The 25,303-nt window shown below is 36.9% G+C and overlaps 1 protein-coding gene across 1 annotated transcript; it reads right to left on the bottom strand.

The window, feature by feature from the left end:
* Positions 1-802: 802 nt before the first annotated feature.
* LOC116486271 (protein adenylyltransferase SelO-like) lies at positions 803-25,299 on the bottom strand. The gene is made up of 19 exons (XM_032182361.1): positions 24,930-25,299; positions 23,626-23,744; positions 23,216-23,344; positions 22,328-22,392; positions 22,168-22,224; positions 21,969-22,067; positions 17,766-17,833; positions 16,925-17,012; positions 15,578-15,647; positions 14,809-14,881; positions 13,975-14,058; positions 11,722-11,851; positions 11,015-11,059; positions 10,846-10,927; positions 10,662-10,754; positions 10,112-10,191; positions 8,826-8,869; positions 3,807-3,886; positions 803-3,433 (listed from the first exon to the last, which is right to left on the bottom strand). The coding sequence occupies exons 1-19, from the start codon at positions 25,138-25,140 to the stop codon at positions 3,311-3,313; spliced, it is 1,740 nt and encodes a 579-aa protein (XP_032038252.1). The 5' UTR covers positions 25,141-25,299; the 3' UTR covers positions 803-3,310.
* Between the last annotated feature and the right edge of the window lie 4 nt (positions 25,300-25,303).

The following is a 25,303-nucleotide window of genomic DNA, read 5'->3' as shown; positions in this document are numbered from 1 at the left end:
ACCTGTAAGTTCTGAATTGACATGCAAGAACAATTCAAAAGGTACCTTACCATCTCCAGAGAGCCCATGAGACATGCTTTTGAAACCTGTGCAAGGATCATAAGCTTAGCCAACTAGGTTGGAGCTTGAGCTAGTTTTAAGTGCAGGAGAAAAAGTACTAAGTAGCTAAAAGTAGGAGAGTTAAAATGAAGAGCTTAACAAATGAAAAAGGTTCTCTGTCTCTCAATTGCTTTCCCTATCTACCTGATTTAAACAAAATGCAGAAGTATCAGATGCAAAAGAGCTGGGTGTTGGTCTATGAATTATTAGGAGTGCTCATCTTTGAATCACTTAAGTGACACCAGCTGTCTGCTACCCAACTACTTATGTTTCATAAAAGAAAATATGTTTGATTTATGTAGTCAGCATCAAACTAAAGTGACATATGTTCTTAGACAACTGCTGCACAATGAGCTATTTTCTCTGAGTTCACAAAGCACTAAGATTTTTATACAGCCTTCCTCACATGAATGCCCAGCCTCCTGCCCTATTTCATCCCTTGCCTTTGTTACAGCACAATAAACTCAATTTTATACATTTTACAGCCCCAGTCAATCATAACTCACGTACTTAATGTTACACACAAAAAAGAGCTTTCTTCAAGAAGAATCAAAGCTGACAGGAAACTCCAGAGATCGATTAAAATGCTGTGATGATTAGACCTCTATCAACTATTTTGTGTATGTAATGGCGGCACTGAATTTCTGAAACGTAAGTACTCAAACTTTCCATTCAAATAACAGAGCTACCAGTTAAATGATACACAATTATCTGGCTTTATTTGACACCAGAAGAGATGCTACAAAATAGAAAAAGATCTTCAAAGCATTTGTAAAAGAAAGTAGAAATCAATCCTTCTTCCCCTGTCTAACCTTTTGCCATATGAAATTGTCTTACTCCTGCAGTTAAGTACATCAGCAGAGGCTGAAGTTGCAGAATGCTATTCTTAACCTTTCTCCAGATCTCAAGTGGAAGCAGGCTCAGCAGCTGTCTTTTTCTTCGGACTTTCACATCACTGGTACAGAAGGACACACTCCAAGAGACCATTTTTTTCATATGGAAAAGTCAAGTCCACACGTGGGGGATCACTGCTGACCCTCATAGCAGTCCTCCGATACAGTGAAGACGGCACAAACACATAACTGCTTAATCAATATTTCTATTCCCATCTGCTTTTGCATCACTGCTGCGTTTGTGTAACATGAAGGAAGAGGCAGCTCCAGAGCAGGAAGCAAAAGCCCACGTAAGAATTTTAGGACTTACATCATGAAACAGTATTGATGTTTACATTGTAATCATAAACCATCACTATTAAAATCTACAAGTAGAAAATGAAGTGGTACAAAATTCTGAGCATGATGTGATCTCACTTCTCTACTTTGACAAAACATAAGGTAGTGTGTTGAGATAACTTCTTCATGTATTTTTCAAGTACTCTTTTTCAGGCACTTCAAGCAAAAGTAGAAATTTAAGTGGGCCTTGTTGCAAAAGTACAGGACAACTATTATTTAGGGATTGTTGACAGTCTCCTACAAACTGGGATACATGCATATTCTTTTTGAGGGAAACAAACAGAATAGAAGAGATTCAATAGAACAAAGACTTACAAATCATCATGGCCTTGCAGAACACCTGAAGGCGGCGTGATTACCCGTAACGGTCAGCAGCACTATTATGAAATCGGAGTAGTCAGGATTACATTGCATCACAACACATTATTTTGCAATTACCCCAGAATAGGTATCAATGGCAATGCTCCCACAGGTTATGAACACAGCCCACGGCTACAGGGCTTTTACAGAACCCCCCCATCACCCCACTCCTTTTTTCCTGGAGATGCTGCAAGCACAAACACTAATCCCAGTGGCTGCAGGAGAGCACTTACTGCTCGCACAAGGAATGTTAACTCAGGCTGAGCAACTGTACATCTGAGGGGAAACCATCCTGAATAATTGCACTGATTGTATGTAAGAAGCAAAGGCATTTGTGTATTTTTTTTAGTCAGTGAAAGATTTCTAATAACATAGATTTCTTTTCCCCCACTAATTATATTTCTAGAAATAGATTTGTGAAATGCTAATCATAGCACTTAGCACCACTTCAGAAGCATTCCATTTCAGAAGCAAGTGAAGAGATCCAAATCTCTTCAGAAGAGATTTGGATGTTCTACAGCAATCCGTTTTGAATTTGGGAAGGGTGAAGGTAACATCAAGAAATAGTAAAGCCCCAGACAAGTGAATTTTGCTAGCAGAACATTGCACCTGAGAGCTTGTGTATTAGTTTTAACTTAATTATACACAAAGTTTTGTGATGTGGAATTGGAGCATTAAACAAAGATAAATAACAGGACCCTGGACTCAAAACAAAGACGAGTCCCACTCTGTTACAATCCAAGGCACTGCTATGTAACAGCTTCAGTTAATTTTAAATATTTTCCCTGCAATATTTTTGTCAGACCAACAGCATCAGGAGGCTGACTGCAAAAGGTACGCTGACCTGACAGTGTACCTAATGGGATGCAAGAAAGTCCTTTTCCATGTCCAACCAGTGAACATTCCCTGAGTCATTACATCCACATACCAACAATCCCTCTACTACTATTAGAAGATAAACTTTCAAAGAACAGTAAGCCAGGCTTAACAGGCACCTGACTCTGCCAAAGATACCAAAATCTATTTTGGGCCAAGTCACTCCCAAGACAGGTGTTTTTGCTTACAATTTAATTCAATTTCCTCTAAACCTCCATTGGCAGCTTAATGGGACAAAACAAGGTCAAGGACAGAAAAGGCAGTAAGGTCTAGGTGTAAGGTGGTGCTCTGCAAGACTTAACATTTATGTCTTCAGATAAAACTACATTTGGTAAGTGTGTAACAACGAGAACATAAATCAAAATTGGTGATTAAAACCAATTTATATGTATTTTAAATTGACCAGCCCTTTAATTGTTACCACCTGAGTAGACATGAATTCTGTGATGTTACGTGGGGCAGTTTGGCAGAACTTAAATATTGGGACTCAAATTAATGCACAGCTGAATTCACAGGGCAGTTATTAAATGCCAATATGATCTGTTGATGCAACCAGACGTAGTGGCCCATTTCTTTAACCTTTAGACTTTATCAAGTTGGTCAAGACCTTGTCTAGCAGCATAGCAGATTCCAGTCCACAAAGAATAAGAGGCACAACTTCCTTTGGCTTGATTCCTGCGTGAAGGCCTGAGCCATTTTTCCAATGGCCAGGACCTCGACCATTTTTCTTGTTTAACTTCCTCTCAGGATGAACAGCTTACTTTAAGATCCTTGGCCCAAGCTGGTGGGCGTAGGGAGTAGCCTGCTTTCTCTGCAGCCTCCTGTCTCTGAAAGGGATGTTGTAAAATCTGTTGTAGAAGGTGAACCTAGAAGCAATTGAAATGAGTAAGTTTTTATACAATATGTTTGCCTGCAAATAAGAAAAGTCTCTGCCACTTCGTATTATGCACCCTCCTGGCTCCACAAATTGTTCCATGAATTGCTTTAGGATTACTATTAGAATAGTAACAGGATAGAATAGGATTACTATTATTATAATTAACACTATTTATAATTAATAGTTAATACTGCTAATATTATTGACAGCATTATTGCTATTATTAGTAGTGATTGGTGTGACACGGAACAATGTTGGTCAAAGTGTAATTTGGGTTCAAAGCACAAATGTAACAATTGTTTCACTAACATTCAGATCAGTTATTAGCAAACGTATCAGGAAAAAAAAATAACTAACTTTACCTCTGAAAAATCATTCAAATTGGCTTTTTGCACTGCCGATTCTGCCATCCAATTTCTAAGCACGTATCTGGGATTAACAGCTGAAAGCAAAAGTAAATCATGATCAATTCAGTTAGACATATTCAACAAAAACACACCACAGTCATAGAAAAAATTACTGAAACCTTCAGAAAGTTTTAATTTGCAGATCAAAAAACATGTATAAGAAGGAAAAATCATAAAATGATGATTATTATTTAAGGTAAAAAGGAACTATGAAGATATTAATAAAACCATATGTACTTAATTTTCCTTAATTCTGTAAAATGAATCAAAAAGTTACCCATAAAAGCCTTCAATGTTGCATTTAGGCTTTTTTTTTTTTAAGAAACCATTTTTCCAACTTTGTTCTTTTTTTTTTTTTTTTTTTGTAATTCGCAGTTCTTTCCACAACTGTCTGCTGTATCTTTTTCGAAACACCCGTGACGGCTGCTCCCTTCTCTGACATGTTCCTGGCTGATTATGTCTAATTAGTGGTAGGGAGATCATAAGGACCCTGAAAATGAGACTGCTAAATTAGTAACCCCGGCTACATCTTCATGGATGGTAAATAACAGCTTATAAAAAAGGAGCTCTGCCAACCTGTATGCCAAGGAAAATGCTCATAAGCCTACATGGTTTTTATTATCAATTTGTTAGCAGATAGAACATCAACACCACTTTTATTTTTTCTCTGCAATTAAAGCAAAGGATTCTGCTTCAGAAACAGTTTTCCCTTTAATTAATGATCAAAACAATGTTACAGATTAATTGTAACAAATATTTCCAGCTTGCATCATGCATCTTATTTTGACACTAGTCTGCATATTTTCCCAAATTCAGTAGCTGATTTATCCCATGAAGAGATTAATTAGTAATGTCAGAGCCATTAGCACCTATGGCCCGTGATTTATGGGCATAAAAAAAACCCTCATCTGTTCCTTCCCTTTCCACTGTCCCAGTAAGGCTTTGTATAAATAGTTTTTAGTTCAAGCCTCATGTTTTATATAATATTAAATATTTCTTTCAAAAAATCAATGCAGTTGTATATTCCTCATGTCCTTGTTTTGGCTGGGAATGGGCACGTGGCTGTGTGGGGCTCAGCTGCCTGCTGGGGTTAAAACCTCAACCCTTACAAATTCCCTTACAGCTTATTTGAAAGAGAAAATAGAGAAAGCAAAGCATTCATGAAAAATCTCCACCCCATATTTCCCTCTATTCATTCCTGTTGTCAATTTGTTGTGATCTTATTTTATTTACAAATAATAGAATATTATGAGGGGGGGGATCAGAAAAAAATATAATAACAAGATTAAACTTAATTTGTTTCTATTTCTCAATTCACTCTATTCTTGCATCTCCTTATACTGCTTCTTCAGCTTGCAGACATAACTTGTTTATCCTACCAAGACAATTGGCAGCTTTGAGGAAAGCTCTGACAAACCTCCTCCGAAGGTTTTGTGGTCAGACAGTCGCAGGACTTACTCATGATTGAAAGCTCCCTGCAGAGAATTAGTGCCTAGCTCAGTGAATGGACTTCTCTGTAATATGCATTGTTTCTTAAAAAGGAGCATTTCACCAGCTGACAGACCAGAATTTACTGAAGCTATGTAATCAGCGAAACAACACTTGCATGATTATTTTATGTCTCACAATGCAACTGAATTCTTTATGTTTGGAGCTGAATGATAGCCGCTTTAAGCCACAGGACTTGACATAAAGCAGCACTGCACAATGGGTCTTCATGTTAATAAGAAAAGTAAAGGGCAGAAATCACTCTCTGCTCTAAGTCCTGTACCCTGACCACTCACATTCCTGCCAGCAGAGGGAATGTGAAGCTCTTCGACAAGAGGAGTTGCGGGTTGAAACCAGCAGCACTTCATCTCAGATGACACTGTCACTTTCTAAACAAGCACAAAGCCAGACAAACGTCCTTAGAATCACAGAATATCCCAAGCTGGAAGGGACCCACAAGCATCATCGAGTCCAATTCCTGGGTCCCCAAAGACCACCCAAAAAATCAGACGGTATTTCTGAGAGCATTGTCCAAATGCTTCCTTATCATGTTCCTCCATCATAAAAGCTGTCCAGGTCATATAATGACACTCAGGCACTGTGTCCAGGTTAATTGCTTGAGAATTATGAGAGGAGTGAAATGCAATGCATACAGATAGAGGAATTCTTATTTTACACGTTAGTGTTGCGCCGTATGACCTTACAGAAATTAAACACTGACAAATAGGATTAGCCACTGGGAGCCCTGATCACCCCTCATATAGCCATAACAACACCCTGCCCTAACCACCAAGAAAAAAGTCTTGGCAAAGTAATTTGCTCTGGCTGAGCATTCGATTTAATCCTGTACATTCATTTACAATAGTTAAGTGTGATAACAATGTAAAAAGAATACTAAAAGGCGGAGAAGTGAACATATGACTCATACAAAAATGGTAACTCACATTAAAACCATAACTCATATTAGTTAAGAGAATATTTGTCCCAAAAATATATTCTTAAAAATTGCAAATTGAGAAGTTTCACAGTGGAGTTAAAAATACCTGTAACTGACACAACTGACAAGATAATTATGAAAGAAGAAGATAAGTCAGATTAGAAAAGGACAAAGCATAAGAAATTTGGTGCCCTAACAAGTATTTTATGATCTGGCCTACAATTTATTTTTTTTCTCTTTTTAACATATTTCTTTTGTATTCCATTAAATACAATGACAGACTTGTATTGGGACTTGGATTGTCAAAACTTTTTGATCAACTCCTAAGGAACTAATTGTATGTAGTACACGATAAAGTGCTACTAAGAACTAAAAACTAAGTGAAGAGAGAAAAAAAAGGTTTTTTTTTCAGACTGGGCTCTGCTTACAGAGGCCACCCCTGAAGCCCTCTGCTATTAAATGCTTGCCACATAAACCCAATACAGGAGGCCAGGAGGTGCTGCAGGTATGCAGCAGCAGTTCCCCTGCAGCCTGCGGAGAGGCCCCTGGTGGAGCAGGCTGTCCCCCTGCAGCCCATGGGTCCCACGTGGAGCAGATCTCCACACTGCAGCCCGTGGAGGAGCCCCCGGTGGAGCAGGTGGATGTGGCCTGGAGCCAGATGTGCCATGCATGTTGTATTGACAAGGGGCAGCTGGTAAAGGAAATACTTAAAAAAAAAAAATCCCATTTTAAGAGACCATAACAGGTGTCTAAGAGATCTACAAAAATGTATGAATGTAAAAGAAAATAACTTTTTAAGAAACTTTAGTCACAGTGTAAAATGGAGACACTAGCAAAAATGTAACAAAGTCTGTTGATCTTTTAAAAGAAAAAAGACAATTTTAAAGAAAACAATAACAAATTGACCTCAGTAGCCTGTCAGGAATTTCTGCTTGCTCTGTTGCAGGAACATGGAGTGATGATAGATTATATGGAACTTATCTAATTTAACCATGAATATTTGCATATCAAGCTTCAGTCTGCTACCAAAGCTGAGACCAGATGCAGAAGAATGGTCCATGGGGGGAAAGCCTTTTTCTTGTTTTGTCTGTCTCCAATGCCATAAAATCCTCTCAGATGTGTGTGGATAAACGTGATGCTGGTTTGCAGAAAATCTTCCCAAACTGGGAGTCCTTCTGATTTGTAATGAATACTCAGAATATCCTAACTTCTCTGAAAGCCAATTCACAAAAATGTAGAAAAAGAAAAATAACAAAAATAAAAATTGTGTTTAGATAGCTTTCACAATTAAATTTTAGATAAGGGAAGCTGGGAACTTCAAAATAGTAGTTGAGCTAAAAGCCTTGAGTACCACAGCTGAAACTTCCCAACCATACCAAAATACAGATAATAAAACAAGCCTTTCTTCTTGGTATCTGTTCTCATATTAACTTTGTAAAAATGCATGTGAAATTGTAAGAAGCATTCTTAAAAATGTATGGAGCATTAGTTAGAAAATGTGCATGAAAACAGTTTGTTACTATCTTATTACTGAAACTCAGTGCTATCTCCTGCCATTTCCTACAAAATCAATTAAAGCTTTTGAACAAAGCAGCCAATCAATATCTAATGAAAGAGTGCAGCCATTTCCATTACAGATGTGAATAAAGTACCTGCAAAGTAGAATAACAATGAAGCTTATAGTACCTCTTGTGAAGAATTTGACAGATTCTACATTCTCTTCACTCCCCTTTGTCCAGAAATTTTCAGTTGTCACTGTCTATTGTAGGCAAATTTCACAAGTTTCCCACAGCTTATCACAAATCCAAAAAAGAAAAAAGCCTCTCTCTGGATAACTTCTAGAATTTCATATCCGCTGTTTGTGCTGTGATAGACAGCTATGTATCTTTACCTTTTGGCATTTACAGTAACTTGGTGAATTAAAGTAAATGGGATATCTAATCATTCAAAACCACACCTTCCTTTCTTGATTGTACTTTCAGAAGTATGGAGTTTTTTTCTCCAGGTGCACAAAAAAAAACAGTGGTTGCCTATCAGAAACTTGAATTCTTTGTAATATGTAGAGAGGATTTGCACATGTTTGAACTCTTGGATAAATCCTAGCCCATTGAGCCAATACAGGATGGCTATTGACTATTTCTTGATGTTATCAAAGTTTCATTATTGGAGAAGAACAATGTTCTCAGCAACGCAAACTGTTACAATCACAGACTGATAAAGAAAGGAAGATTCAAGGAAAAGAGAATGGACTCAAGAAAGCAGATCTAGCTGAAGTGGAAGGGCATCTCTCACAAGGAAATAAATCCTAGGGGCCTTTTAACAGAGCACCCTACGTTGTAATGAAACGTTAAATTTGGATAGAAGCCAGAACACATCCACCAGTTCAGGACACTAAGGTGAAGCCAAACTTGAAACATCACAAAATACTGACAATCAGGTCACATCTTAGTTCTCCTCAAAAGGACAAAAACATTAACAGTAAAGCAACCTAAGTAAGAAGGTAGCTGCCACCTCCAAGCATATGACTTCATCTGGATTGTTTTACTTACCTGTCATTCTTTTTCTTCTCTTGATGTCTGTATCACCCTTGTTACTAAATATAAAAACAAACAAACAAACAAACAAACAATTGTGAATGTTGCTCATTTACATTTTTCTCATTCATGTCACTCTTCACTTTTTTACTACAATAACCATCTACTATTAACAGACAGTAAGTCAGTAATTCCACTATTTGAACCGCAAGAACTGATCAAACACTAACCGGTGTATTTATTTTTCTCTTGTGTTCCTCCTCACCCTTTTTCAAGGTATTAGCCATGAAGTATTCAGTTTCCTTTTCAGAACTTGGACACACATACTTCTGTGTTTCCTCAAAAAAGTTCTGCATCCATTGTGCAATAGCTGACTGCAATTCCCGTAACGAATATATTCCAAATAGCTTTTGTTTCCTACTGCAGGTGTGTGTGTATATATAGATACCACATACTCTTTAAGTTGTAATATTAGGCAAATAATATTAGGCAAATATTACATAGTTATGTGTCAAACATAACTGACACACATGCTTCCAGTGGATTTTATAAGTACCAAATCAGTAAGTACAGCTTTGATAACACTGAACACGACTAACACATTAGACTTGGGAAAAACTGCACTTTCTTGTAGGTTTTGTATCTTGTATTAATGTTTTCCTTAAGAATTGTATTTACTGACTAAAATTTCCAAGTACCCAATATGTACTTCTTTCCACTAGTCAGCCATGCATAGCATATATGACTATGAAGAATGCATGCAGTCTTTATGGATTTAAAATAGAAGAATTGGTAGGAAGTTCTAACGTGAATGTCCTTATCCACACAACTATAGTGGCATCCAAGCACAGTCTGCATATTCACAGCTATGCAACTTCCACCCCCCATCATCCTAAGGCAGAAATAGTATACAGTAAAAAAAATACGTATTTCCAGTAATAAAACACTATCCACTCTTCTTTCTTTGCACAAACTGAATTTCATATTCTAAAAATTTTATAGAACTGGTATTTTAACAAGAGCAATTAACTCAAGAAATCTGATCAAATGTTCACCAAAAGACGCCAAAACCAGACAACTCATCCCATATCATTTTTATGTACTTGTGTCAAATCAGAACTATAATGGTAATTGAAGAAGCTAGCACAATCTAAAACCATAAAGATAAAAAAGGTATTAAAAATCATGTCTAGTCTAGCTTACCAGTCCCAATAAGGACTACAGAAAACACTGTAGATTCTGGCATTCTGGCAAATACACAGTTGGTGTTATTTTTAAACATGAAACTCCATCAGACTTACTGTTCTAATCGCAAGAGGTACATAGAGACCCATTCCAAAAATAACTTGTGTTTACCCAGATCCTGGAGAGCCCAGAATTCCTAAAGAGAAAGAAAGAGTTAATGGTAGACAACAGAATTTTGTTACTGTTAAGCAAAAACCAAAGTGAGCAAATTTTAAGAGGATATAAAAGAGAATCATGTAATGAATCCCCAAGGATTTCTTTGCCCAAAATTCTACTAGCATCTTTATTTTCTATTTAGATTACTCTGTTTTGCTAGCATGATACATCTGTATTATTCCACCTCTGCTACAGCAAATTCTACCTTAATACCTCCAGCTTTTAACCCCTATTTTTCTTTAGTTTATATGCTGACTTACTTTATTTTCCCTGTTATTTAACTATAGGTATCACTGTCTTCTGTGCTTTGTACATTAGAAGTTAGGGAAAGGCAGTAGAGCTTCCCAGGAAAAGTAAACATTCCCCACATTATATCAGGGCTCTGTCCAACCTGATTTACTCACTTGATATTGAGTGTTCCTAAAATGGGGTGCCTGTATTAATTAATACCTCAGGGATGTGGAGCTCCTTTAACTGGTCTTCAGTAATTTCACTCAGCTCTCGAAACGTCATTGTAAAGTCAGCCCTCCTATCTTCCATGAGCTAGTGAAATAAAGATATTTCCATCAGTGTTTTTTAAAGCACGGGGTATAAATTCAGATGTTTGCCAACGAGATTAGCAAATCAAACTCACTTTCAGGAGGAAAGCAATCAAATAGTTGTCATCCTCATCGTCCCCAAGGAGACCCAGTTTTGCTCTGAACAATTCTGTAAAACTGAACATAGCAACACAGTAAGGAAATTGTCACATAACACGATTTATAGTATTATGACTACAGGGGGGGAGTTCTAGAACTGCGTACCGGGTATAATAGCGTTGACCAAATCCCTCCAGAACCTGGGAAGCTCTGCAAGAACAAACGAAACATCAAATTCTATGGAATTACAGCACTACTGTGGGTGCAACCCTACTGTACACTAAGCAATAAAAACTTCTGTCTGGTATCTCACAAACATCAATATGCTGAATCTGAAGCAACTGGGATCTGTAGTGGGAAAAAGACTGAGGGGAAACAATTTAACAGACATCGAATATATCAACAGCTGTTGCAAAGAACAAAAATGCAATCTGTCTTTCATATGAGCAAGAAATATCATGAGTATAAACTGCACAAAAGAGTCGTATCAGGAATCTTTACAAAAGGATATTAAAATACTACTCCATAATTTCAGGAGGCTGTATGATCTTCATAAGTAAGCACCTTAAAGAATAAGCTAGAAGAACCTATAAAAGAAAACTACAGGCAAAGATCCTGCTTAGGGGAAGAAGAATAGCCCCCACAATATCTAGGATGTCCTTCTAGCTGTCTTTTGCTACTATTTATGATAACTGAAAAACTTTCTCCCCTCCCTCTACCTTATTCTGAACAATAATTAATTCAGAATCAATCTTCACTTAGAAAAAAATGATTGAAAAAGCTAATCTCTTTCTTTCCTATGCATACGGTGATTAGGGGTCTCCCATCTCACTAGTTCTTTTAAGCGTTTAGATATTTTAACGATTACTTACAGCTGCTTTTGCCTGGGATCCAATAAAGGTTTTAGAGCTTGTAACAGCTTGTTCAGATTAAACAGCCCAACATTTGCCTGGTTTCCTATTTTATACCTCCCTTCATCATCAGATGTGTTTGGAACAAAATCTGTTTCAAACAAAACATTACTTTTCCCCAACAGAGTAATTACAAAAACAATCAATGTTAAAATATTGAACTACATTCAATCTTATCAATCAAACACAGTAAATTAATAAAAGTGCTGAAGATATTGAAATATTTAAACTTAGATCACAAGGACACTTATTTACAGTGGATTAACTCAAGATCTAATATTTGCAAATCTAGAAGTACATACTTCACAGACACATTTCCATATGTCATAGGCGGCATTTTCCAACTTGAATATACAAAGTAAATTCAGATGTTTAAACATTTTTAACACTAAAAATGTATAAAAACATATGCAATGTTTTCACTAAATCTAGTGCTACTATTAAGTACAAAAACTAAGCAAATAATTGTACAACTAAATTATGGATTTACTGATAATTTTGGAAAAGTAACACATACAAACTTGCATTAAAAAAAAAAATAAGCCACCTCAACAGGACTTTAGTTGAATAAGCAAGTTTTACGTATTCATTTATGAAAAATTACAGCTAACACATTCAAGAAAAGAAATCCATATTTGTGAGATAAATATGTGATAGGTCAGCTACAGGGTGTTCAGAAGTTAAATGTACACATATCTACAGCATCAGTCTCAGAACAGATGCAGTATGAACCGCCTGTCCAGATCAAAAACAGATAAGGTGATCAATGCACACTGCATTGCCTGAAACCTCAGAGGACATCAATACCAACCAGCATTAAGGAGGAGACCTGTGACACATCTGTCAGGTCTGCAGATCCGTTCAGACCTGAATCTTTAGCTGTAAAGCATTTCATCCAGTTCTAGGGTGCAGTGGGTCTGGCTAGGATGGAGCTAATTTTCTTCATGGCAGCCTGTCTGTTGCTGTGCTTTAGGTATATGACTAAAACCATATTGATAACACACCAGGGCTTTAGCTACTGCTGAGCAGTGCACAGCATCAAGGCCTTCTCCATTCTCACTGTGCCCTCCCAGCAAGTTAAGCTAGGGATAAGCAAGAGGCTGAGAGGCGACACGGTCAGGCTGGATGACACCAACTGATCAAAAGGATGTTCCATGCCACGTAATTAATCTCTGCCTATGGCAGGGGGTTTGGAGTTAGATAATTTTTAAGGTCCTTTCCAACCCAAGCCATTCTCTGATTCATTCTATAATGTCATATTCAGCAATAAGAACTGGGGAGTGCTCTTTCCAAGGTACTGCTTGGGGACAACTGGGCATCAGTCTGCTGGTGTGAGTGACTGTCTTGCATCACTTGTTGTGTTCTCCTCTCCTTTTTTTTTTTCCTCTTCATTTATTACACTGTCTTTAAGTTGACCACAAGTTTTTTCTCACCATTGTTCTTCCAATTGTCTCTCTCTCTTGCCCTGTAGCAGTGGGAAATGAATGAGTGGCTGGTGGGGGCTTAATTGTTGGCTGGGGCCAACTCACCGTAAAAGAAAAGATCAGAAGACAGAAAGACCTGTTTTCTCAATACAGTAGAAGTCATATAAAATCTAATCTCATGAGATTTCCTTAATTTGAGGCTGTAATCTCATGAAAACAGACTATAAAATAACCACTAGTGGTTCTGAAGCTTACTCAGATGAAAGTTCCAAACAATAATCAAATGTAACACATTTATGTACGTACTAGACCTACACTTACCAATCTCAGACTGACTGAGTTCATACTTCCAAAGAAAAGGGTAGATTTGATTTCTTTTTCTCCAATATATAATTAGCTGCTGTGACTACAAACCCAGAGCATAATGCATACAAAGTTGTATACAATTTTTGGCATAGGCTCCTTATAGAGATGCAATTTATTATTTTTTTGGGGCGGTGTGTCTATTATGGCATCTATTCAAATGAAGAAATCCATTAGGAAACATGCTTCATGAAAACGGGTTTAATAGTGACATTTCACTTTAGACTTGAAACACAACCTGCACAGTGTATTATAGAACTGGCCTTTGATTTATTTTTCCCCTAAAATTCTTCAAACAATACACATCCTTGGGATTTTTCTGCTAACAACAATGCACATTTTCATGCACACAGAAATTACATAAACTAATATGACATTTATTTTAAGTCAAAAATAATATTTAAATATGGGTGCGTGCTACACTCACTTGGATCATAGGAGTCCATAAATCCAAACGGACCATAATCTATTGTTATGGATAATAAGCTGAAGTTATCTGTATTGCACACACCTACAATTAAACAACAAGGAAAAACAAAAGTTAACGTTCTACCTGAACTCTGTAGTCTCTAGAAGATTTCCTGTGAAATCAATCCACCAAATCTAGATAACATTGGAGCAGTTACCTTTAAGAAAACAGATTCAGGAAAATAAACTTCTCTCTTGTATTCTTAACCTGGCAGGCATATAAAGTATGAACATTAGTTTTTGCTACATTATCTTGCATCTGGTTTTTATACCTAGATGGCACTGTTTCCTTCTCCATTCAGCACAACACTGTTTTGAAACAGCATCTTGCACAACTTGTCAGTTAGCTTCTTCTTTACAAGTTGATGGTGTGCTGTATTAGCAACACAATGCTCTTTTATTTTTCATAATGTAAATCTGAAACAAAGGTGGACAGCACTCTATTCTATACACTATAAAAGAACGGCTTTTTATGCAGATGAATCAAATTCCCAGCAACACATGACATCAATACATGGTCTTTGTACATCAGACATCCACAACAATTCTGAGAAGCCCATATGCTTGTTCTGTTCCTGGCTTCTGTCAGATACAGTCATGCTTTGAAAAATCAGGAAGTTCTCTCTGTTATGAAAAGAACTCTTCAGTATTAATGCACAACAGATACTGCTGCAGGCACAGACATCAGAAGGACTGAAGAACAAAGTGACAAACGAAAGCCATCTTTAAGTATACAACTATAAAGAGTCACTCTCATAAAGCCAATACAGTGACAACATCTACTGCTGCTTACCATGTGCAAAACCCACAGACATCCACAATGCAATCAAATTTGCAGTCTCTGATACGACTGTAGAAAAAAAATCCTAAAATGAAATACACATTTTAATTCAAATAAAACTACGGAATACAATGAATAATGTAAACATTTGATTCACTTTAGAAATACTTAATACATTCTGGTTTTAAACAGGTACCTTTGATCTCTGTCAGTTGGGACTGGTAATTCACATTCTAAATGATGTGACTGCAAAACAACCTTATCCAGCAAAGACTATAATTAAATAGCTATGTTCAGATATACTAAAAGAAATGTAAAAGACCTAAAAAGAAATAAAGACACAATATATACTATTTTTATATTAGGAAAAATGTAACTGATCCCATCATGACCACAGCTCACTTGAAGCCTGGGCAGTAAGAGAACAAGAAGTAATGGAAAATGGGAGCTTCCCAATAAACATTTCCATAATCAAAAGTAGTGAAAAAAAGAATGTTCATATTTGATTTTGAGAAAAACAACAAGAAGCAGGTTTTCGTTGTTAGTGTTTTTGTTTGGTTTGGTTTCTTGTGTGTGTTTTTTTTTTGTTTGTTTGTTTTCTTGGTTTTTTTTGTTTTTTTTTTTTGGAAGAGTAAAAACTGCTTTTGCTAATAAAACCAGGAAACTTAATTCAAATTTTAAAACTCTATAAACTGAAAAATTAAATAGCTTTGTATAATTTTTGTTCATGTGGTTGTGGAAAATAAAAATAGCTTTATATAGCTAATAAAAAAAGACTTACCAGATATCGATCTGAATCATTCACAGCTATTAATGGAAAATGTTCCTGGATGATAAAATCAAGCAATCTCCTGTAATATGAGATGCAGAATTCATTAAATAAAACAGGTACTTTTAGAACTGATCATTCAAAATTCTTACCGTTGAACAGATAATGCTCATCTACAGCCTGCTGCAAACAGATATGAGAAAACCTAATCTATTTACTCCTGTAAATTTTGGATTAAGCCCTTCCAAAAAGTTGAAGATAAAACGTTCCAGTTATAAACATGACTGGAGACTGCCACAATGTAACCCCATGTGTTACATTTCTAGAGCACATTAGGACCTGATTTAGCATACTGTAATATCAATCTTTCAGGAAAAAAATAATTTGTGGATAAGAAAAAAAATGTATCACTACAAGGAATAACTGCAGATCAGAATATTCCACAAAGAAAAAAATGATATCTGAATTCTTAGGAAGTACGGTTACTTGACACATTAACCAGCCATCAACATGTTCATTAAATCCCATAGGACACAAACATTTTAATTAAAGAAAAAGAAAATTACAGTGTTGTGTCACCTTAAATTCAGTTCCTTAATTCAGTCTTTCACTTTACAACAAAACACTGCTGTGAGGTTTCAAAAAAGAGAAAGAAAGACAGCGTGAAGTCATTCAGGAAGTTATCTTGAATTATCTCTTAATACAATATACAACAGCTGCTACTTCTCTTTCTTGATTTTAATCACCCCAAAACAATTTCTGTTGCAAGTGATTATCAACCAGCGCAGTACTCCTACGGGGGAATGACCAACATTAAAGGAGTTAAAATAGAACAAAAAAAATGCCATGCTAATTGCCTGAGATGGAATAAAGTAAATTAATATTGCTAAAAGGCTTAAAGCTGTGCAATAAATTCTTACCTAATATAATTCTCTGATTATACATGTATGTGTTCCTCAAAAGCACAGCTCATACAACAAACTCACGCTAGTGACTTACTTCACATTTCTGCTAATTTAACTTCACAGACAACTGAGAAATCTAGGATATTAGTCACTGAACTTACAAATCTTACCAAACAACTCCCCACTCCTCCCAATGCTTAGTTATCAATCTATTTTAGCTATAATATCTTTCTCATTTTATAAGATCCTGGCCTTAAAAAATAGGTAAGGGATTTTATCTGTGACTTTGTATCTTTTGTATATTTGTAAAAAAAACATCGTTATCTTTCTGAATTATGCAGTCTTCCTTTCTAAATAACTTACGCCTAAATTTCAACTGTACATATGCATTCCAATATATATTTAATTATTAAGAAAACTAAAAGAATAGTTACAATGAAGATTAAAATCAAACCTTTGTAAGTCCAGTTCCCCAGAATGAGCTAAGATTTCTAACGATCCTATACGAAACCACGATTTGGCAAGACGTAGCACTATAGCACCTTAAACATAGACACATGTTTAAATGTAAACAGAGTATCAGCAAACCAAATTAATCCCATAGTAAAAGCCATCATATGTCCTTTCTATAGACAAATAATTTATATACGCATAGTTAAACACGTATTTCTGTAAGTATGCTCAATGCATAACAGATGAATACACAGAATGCTACTTTACTGTATGCTAATGATAAAGCTTAATTTGCTGTAAAGCAATTGGTATTTTTTACTCCTCCACATCTTTGTTTGTTCACTAGGATACACTATACCAGCAAACACAAGCAAAATTCTGATATTAACTTCAGAATTCCCCCAGAGATGCTAGCAACAAAGAAAGAACCAACATAAATCATTTCTGATTTTTCCCCATGCTGTGCCATCCGGCTCTGTTTCAGAACTGGTTTAGAGGATGGAGCAATGGTGCAGCCATGGCAGCGTTCCCATATAGTCTTGCTAACAGAATGATGGAAATTTCCCCTAGATTTCAGTATCATTTTTGCAACGGCATGTGAAAAAAAAAATAAATTCCAGCAACACATATGCCACAAACACAGCAAGTCTGTTCATAGGGCTTCGTTTCTTTATCTAAGTTATGTTTGGGACCGACTTTCTTGGGAAAGGTTTTCTATCTCAATAAATGAAATGACGACTATTGCACACTTTTATTACACATATATGGCATTAAAGTTGATTTTTGCAATGAGGAATTAAATTACAGTATTGTATCATGTTATTCTGAAATGTGTTCAATACCTCTCTCTTTCTTAATATTTCCATTGTAAAACTGGTCTCTCCACACTTCATCGTCACTTACAACTAAGCTGTAAGAAACAAGAAATGAAAATTAAAAGGTTACCATAGGAAAGGTAATTTTTATTGGTGATCGAGTGATATTTTATATAATTTTTTCTTTCAGAAAAAAATATCTTTTTTTTTTTTTTTTAAAATAAGGTTTGTTTTCACAAATAACACACAGCAAACAGTAAAGCTGAGGCTCACCAAGATTTGTTAGCAAGATGGATTTCTTTTTTAAGTTGCCCACTTTCCACTACCTACGTTGTTCTTGGGAAGGGGGTCACGTTCAGAAAACGTACTGCATTCATTTGGAACTTCTGTGACTGATTAGTGTGATGATAACACAAAGAAGTCACAAGTCTCTTGAGGACAACAGCAAAATTAGAAAGACAGAAATTAGAAGCCAAATTGTTGCATCAGATGGAGGCTGCCCTTTATATGAGCCAAAACTGTTGTCTCAGTAACCTCGGGCACAGATCTGGGCTCCTTAGCAATCAGGAGCTCTGCAAATAGTATTAATGCACAAAAAAGGCATAATTTTGATGAAGCATTATAATTATTCCTTTCATCTTCACTGCTATTTGTACTTGAATTTTTAAAAACAATATCCCCCTTTCAATTGCCTTAAAATTCTGCGCATCTTATGCATTTTCACATTTATCTAAATATTGAGATTTGCAAGTGCTTGGAAAATGACCCATTTTGCTTGCTCTAAAACACGTCACAATTTACCCTCATCTTACAAATAAAATATGTAATTTCACTCTATTTTCTTTTATTATCAGAAAAAAAGAAAATTGCATCAATCAGCACAAACCATGCAAAGGAACTATTTTCTCCTGAAGTTAATGTGTAGGAAGTTTCTCTCCAAAGCAACTGAGATTACACAAACCATTCAGCAGAAGGAATGCTTGGTGCTGTCTTTTGAAGGAAATGTTCTCCTTTCAATAGGGGAAGAATACCTCTTGTTTAAGAGCCTAGCAGCAGGAAAAATTACCTTATTTTGTATAATTCTTTTTTGCTTGCTGATAATCGAAAAAGGTCTTTCTATTCAGAATAGCTGGATGGTACAGTACTGGAAATTTAATGCAACTAAGTAAAGGTAGCTTTTAGGTAGCTGAAGACCGTACAGAAAACAGAACCAAACCTTCCTTACATGAACACAGAAGAGGACAGCAGGCATATCTAATACTCCATTCATAAATACAACTGAAGACAGTCAAGAGTTGAAACAACTCCCAAGCGTTAAATTTTAAGAGGTTACAAAATAGTTTTTACAGACTTTAGCATCAAGATTTCGGAAAAAAATTTAGTTGGACCAAAAACGTGGGGTATGCATATCCACATAAATATGCATGAACAAATCACTAGAAGGAATAATTTGTCTGAATTCTTACAACAGTAAGAATCAACAATAACTGTGGCTTTGAAACTATATATTGTAATTCTCTTCTGTATTTCTGAAGGCATCTGGTAGCTATCCAAAATGAGCGTTCTCTATCAACTGCAAAGAAAAGGCTGTATTGTTCCAAAGGCAGGAGGGAAGAAAACATATAGAAATTAAAACATCAAAAGTATTGCTCTGCAAACAATTAAAAATATATCAGATAAAATACCGGAGGCTGTAAGGTGGTTTGCCTACACTTCCACTCTTGGGTGCTGCTGCTAATACTGGAGCAACATTAGGAAATTTTTTCCAGATAAGATTGTTTTGGAAACATCTAATGATTGGTATGGCTGTAAGAGTAAGTATAAGAAGTGCTGACGTAAGTGAGATGGAAGAATTGATCTTAATTGAAGAAGATTGATCCTAATCAATCAAGAAAATCAAAAAAATTCAAAAAGAGGGAATGAACCCCAGGCACTAACACACCAGCAAGTGCATCAGAGCACTAGGAGAGAGTAGTCAGAATAATGTTACTCAGTTCTACTGTTCTGAACAGACCTCTGCCAAAAGGGTTGTTTCTTTTTGACTGTGTAACTCATAGCACACTTTCTGCCAAATTCTTACAGAATACCAGCACTTTTCTTATTGCTGACAAAAATAAAATAAAATAAAATAAAAATCCAATGGGAGAATAATATTTTGTAAGTTACTAATACAAGTTAATGGACGAGCAACACTTAAGAGCTGGTCAGGTAACTGAGCAGCCACGTTAAGATACTTACATTACCACTATAAAATAGCTTTCAAATGGCCCCTGAAGTTTATAAGTATCATTACTTGTTCAGCAGCAGACCAGATGTACACTCAACCACAGGAAACAGAGCACTGAAACTGCTGTTACATCAGAGAAGCTGGAACAGCTCTCACAGAAGGATGCAGGGACTACATCCCACCCCACCCCAAGATCTGCCTAAAGGGCTAGACTTTACTCTCCCAAGCATCCTGCATGCTGTTGTGCATGACCACCAAGCATTATATACATATTGGCTTACTTTCTTTGACCTAGCCCACAAGACTGCTAACTAGTAGTCCCAGTATGTGACTAAAATGGTACCAGACGAGGAAGCGTTCTATATCTGGCAGTACAGTCATAAGCTCTAACACCCCGTTGGGAACACAGTACTTGAAATTAATAGAGCAAACCAACCTGCTGGGTGTTCGGGGATAAGCCGTAAGGCTTCTCCCCACACTTCTGCCAAGATCTGACAAGAAGTCTAAGTGAATCTCACCCGTCTCAATACTACAGCTCCCCGTTGGGAAGAATATGGATATCAGCTGGGGTTTTTCCAAATGAAGTCTTGCGAACAGTTTGGGGAGCCTGTACAGCAGTTAAGACAGCCAGGCATTTAACCAATTTGCCAGCAGAGAACTAAAGCACACTGTGTACTCAACAGAATCGGTGCACTGTTAAGGAGTAATTTCATATTGTTTCGCACTGAGCAATTTGTTGAGACGACACCAAAGACAGGACGCAACCTTGCCAGATGCTCTCCTGCTGATATTCGGGCAGATTTAACATTTTGCATCAATAGCTAACAGTAAAGGGTCTCAAGGTGAAGTCAGTGAATAAACCATCAAAAATGTCATTTACAAACACAGCACTTCAACAGAGCACATGTGTTAGAATTAATGCTAGAGAGATTTGCAGGCACTTTGCAAATATAGAAACCTAGCCATGAGGCAGCTGAGTACTGGCCTTTTCTGAAGAACATTTACTTCTCTAAAGCTTGAAATTCCGGAGTACAGACATGAGATCCCTTGGAACACAAAATAAACTTGGCATTTTAAACACAATCATCTGAAAAATTCAGTTCACTTCATTCTGAGAAGGTCATCCAAATGAGTGAATTTATTAGTCTTCTTTGGTTCAGACAGAATGAGTTTTAAATGAATTTTTAATGCAATCTCCCTCTCTGCTCAAGGGGTGTTGTATAAATAAGGAATTGGGAGCAACTACCTACACTCAATACTACCTCCAATATTAGTATCTATTTACCAGGCAATTTTTCCTACCAATCTTAAAAATTGCAACTGCATGACTACCGCAATACAGAAATAGCTACTTTCAACATTTTCCTACTTGGCCAAATACTTAACTTTAGTCTAATAACAGACTCATTGTAAAATGTAAAAGACCATGTAAAATATTGTAATAGATTCATTGATTATCCTCATACACTAAAGGTGATAGTATTATGTAGAGAGCAGGAATCTAGTCCTGCTGGTTTTGCAAGCCTTTCTGGTGAACAAGAAGAGAAGAACCTTTTTTTTTTTTTTTTTAAGAGAAGAAACTCAGATTGCAGTACCATAAAACCTGGAAAGGGGAGTTAGTGTCAGATACAATCACTCAAACTAATTTTCACTTCTTATTTTCTTCACAAATGAACTAGATTTCAAATTAAGGTAATTTAGTTTTGACAGTCTTACAAGCGCACAGCAACTGCTCACCACAATGCAAAGACAGTACATAATGTAGTATTTAAACAAAGTAATATTTTAAAGCATACCAAGGATAAAAGTGAATGGATAAATGGCTGGAGGTCTTTATTACTAGAAAGTTTTATCCACCAGTCTAAGAAACTCTTCTGATTGCATACAGGCAAAAAGAAAGATGTGTCCTGGAAAACAGCTGTCCTGTTTTATGGATGCTCAGTGAAACTGAGAGACAAAATTGCCTTTAAATAAGGATATTGTGAAAAAGAAAAGAAAAATACCTGGCAGCTCTGCTTGTTGGAATTCCAAGATAGTGCATAGCCTCACTACACAAAAATTCTCGCACAGAAGAGCGAAGCACAGCTCTTCCATCACCATTCCTACAAAGAACAAAGAAGTAAGAAATCAGTCATAAGATCTCTGCAAATCTAAAAAAAGAAAACATCTAGTGTTAGTATTTATGAATTAACTGCAACTCACCTGGAGTATGGGGTCTTTCCTGAGCCCTTTAACTGGAGTTCCCACCTCTCACCATGCCTGCAAAAATACCTTTAGAGTTTCTGACAATACATTTTGGGGTTTGCATGAATCAACTACACAGAATACAGAAGTGAATCAGTCTTCTCAAAAAATACCGCACCTGTTTGTATATACTCCGATCAAGTGAGCTCTTCCATCACCCAGCTGACCTGCCCAGCTACCAAACTGACAAAAATGAAAAGTCATTATCTTCCATCGGTCATGGCCGTTATACTTAAACAGTACAAGTCACATGCAGGTTCACTGTGATCTATACAATGCAACAGGTTTGCTCGGGTAGCAACTTAGATATTGATCCCTAAGGCTGTATTTCCACACTCACATCAACAACAAATTAGAAAGCCATGGAAAAAAAGTAATATGAGTAATTACAATTTTCCCCCCTCTAACTTTCAGCTTCCAGTTTCTTTTATATAAGAAGGTTTTTAACTGACATGTTTTGTAATATGTATAAATGTACATATATACTTTTTTTTTTTGGACTGGAAATTACACATCAAATTCTGCCACTCTTTTCCATGAACAGTTTTATCTATTTCAATGAAATTTAACACTTATTAATCATGCTATTGCTGAATTCAGTGAGGCTCTAACCTTCTTCACTCCTCTGAGCTGGTAAAACCTATCACAATCAGAGCTTGTCAGGCTGCAGGGGTGCAAAGCAGACTCTGCAGGTAACAAAAGTTAAAAGGATAATTTGCTTCTGGGATAAAGAAAAGCAGAGAAAGCAGACATGGTACCATGAAAGAGCATTGTAGTTCTCTTCTACCTGTAGCCCCAAGAAGAGCAAATCCACAGTCTAAGCATCCATAAGCATTCATGTACTTACAGGCACATATTCATATACTTACAGGTATAGGTACGTATATATATATATAATTCAAGTATATAATTCAAGTATATAATTAAGTATATAATATAATTCAAGGTATGATTCACATGAAAAGAACTACAGAATTCCATCTGGAAGAACAAGCATTATAGCTACCTGATGCCCTCCATATCTGTGGGCCAATGGAACAGACCCAAATATCACTTTCCCACCACTGACAAACTGCAGAAAATCAGATGTTCCTTGGACAGATATATGAAGATCCAAAATATTTTCAATAACATCCTGGAGAAAAAGGTAATACATATATATTTAGTACTTGAATATGATCAAATTTTCAGTGGCAAACAATGTGTTTTCTATACAGGTTTTGTTATTAAAAGACATCTGACGGTATGTTCTAAATGTTCTATTGCTTTAAAGTGTATATTAGTAAGTGTATATAAAGTGTATATTGTTTATTGACTTTAACAATGAACAGCTTACGAATATTAAAATACATTTTAGTACATGTGTTAACAATCACTATTAATTGGAGAGGAACAAAGAAAAAAATAATAGCCAACCTCTGAAACAGCTACAAGAAGAACTTTGGATTTAAAAGGTGTAGGATAGACAACTGAAAAAATGCAGTTTCTCACGTTACGGACATAATTTTCCTGGATTGGATCAATTGGAAAAGAGTCTGTAAACAAAAAACACATGAGAAATGTTTAAAAAATAGGAATTAACCATATTATTCTTGATAACCCTCCTCTTAAACCCAATCAAAATACTTCAGAAACAATGCATGAAAATGAAATGAATGCATGAAATGAAAAATAATTCAGAAACAATGCATGAAAAACCTGCATGAAAATGAAGCCCAAATAGTTTAGAGTCTTATTCTGTTTGGGAAATTTGAAAAGAACTGAGTCCTGCAGTTAAAGAAACAGGCAGAGCATTCCAGTTTTAAGGTCTAAAATTTATTTTGGAGTAGTTTCAATCAATAGGGCTTAGAATAGTCTCAGGGCAGTTTTATATTGCAATTATTTTCAACTCTAAAAGGTATTTTCAGACAGTAAAGTCCAGCCTAGCTGCTCACACAGCTGAACGACGCAGCGTAATGGAAGCAGCCACTGTGCACCCATAACTGCGTTGTACAGCCCATTTGCAGCAATGAACACCAAGCAAACAGCTTGAAGTCTTCTCTGAGTAACGTAAACAGCAAACAAAAGGGGCAGAGGATGCATTTCTTGTTGTAGTAATGTACTGCATCCTTCCCCCAGAGCTACTCTGAGCAATGGTAAAAGAGGACAAACATTGCTTTATACCACAGGACTAATGCTGGGGGTTTTAACATCTTTCTGGATTTTTGCTTGCAGTATTCACACAGTTCCACGTTAACGATAAAATTTCTATGCCTTGCAGACACCAATTTGTAAAAACACTAAGTAATTATCTCTGGACAGTTGCTGTTGGCCATGTTCCTCAACACCACTAATGACAAATCCTGTTTTAGACAACTGCCACAAGGTTTATCCCTGATACTTGTTAGCAATCCTACCACCTGACGAAATCATTTATCTGATAGCAATAGGGAACTCATCTTTGCTATTACAAGCAATTCTGCATGCCTGAGCACTACACAGCCTTGGGCACTTCAAAGCAGGTACCAGTTTATCAATTTTGCATTGACACATAACTGGGAGTCGTGCATGATGATAAAATGCCAATATGGGGGGGGAGAATCAACCGTATGGCCAATCTACTTTTAATATTGAAGGTAGCACTTAACCATCTTTGTCATCACCACAAATCCTTCCAGCTCTTTCGAAACGAGGCCTTAATGACTACTAATGACTTAATGACAGGGCAGGAGGCAGCGTACCTACGAGGCTGGCCGAGGAGAGCCCCCAGAGGCCGAGGCCGGCGGCTCCCCACCACGTCTCCCCGCAGCCCTGCCATGGGGGCGATGCGTTCAGAGCAAGGGGCGCCCGGCAAAGCCCCCAGGAGGGGCAGAGCGGGTCCAGGTCCCCACAGCCGACCCCACAAGCCCAGACGAAGCAGGCGACAGCCCACGGGACGCGGAGCCGCGGCATGTCCCCCAAAAGCCCCCTTCAATAGTGGGGAAAGGGGCATGAGGGGCGCAGCCTCCTAAGATGGCGCCGCTCCCTCGCCCCGCGTAGGGGCGAGACGAGGGGGATGCCCCTCTGTCTGTCTGTCCGTTTGTCTATGTGTCTGTCCGTCCGTCCTCCGTGCCGC

This window comes from Aythya fuligula, chromosome 2 (genome assembly GCF_009819795.1).
Source record: "Aythya fuligula isolate bAytFul2 chromosome 2, bAytFul2.pri, whole genome shotgun sequence".
In the NCBI taxonomy this organism is placed as follows: Eukaryota; Metazoa; Chordata; class Aves; order Anseriformes; family Anatidae; genus Aythya; species Aythya fuligula.
Note: the sequence above shows the minus strand (reverse complement) of the source record. Positions and strands in the feature narration are given on the sequence as shown.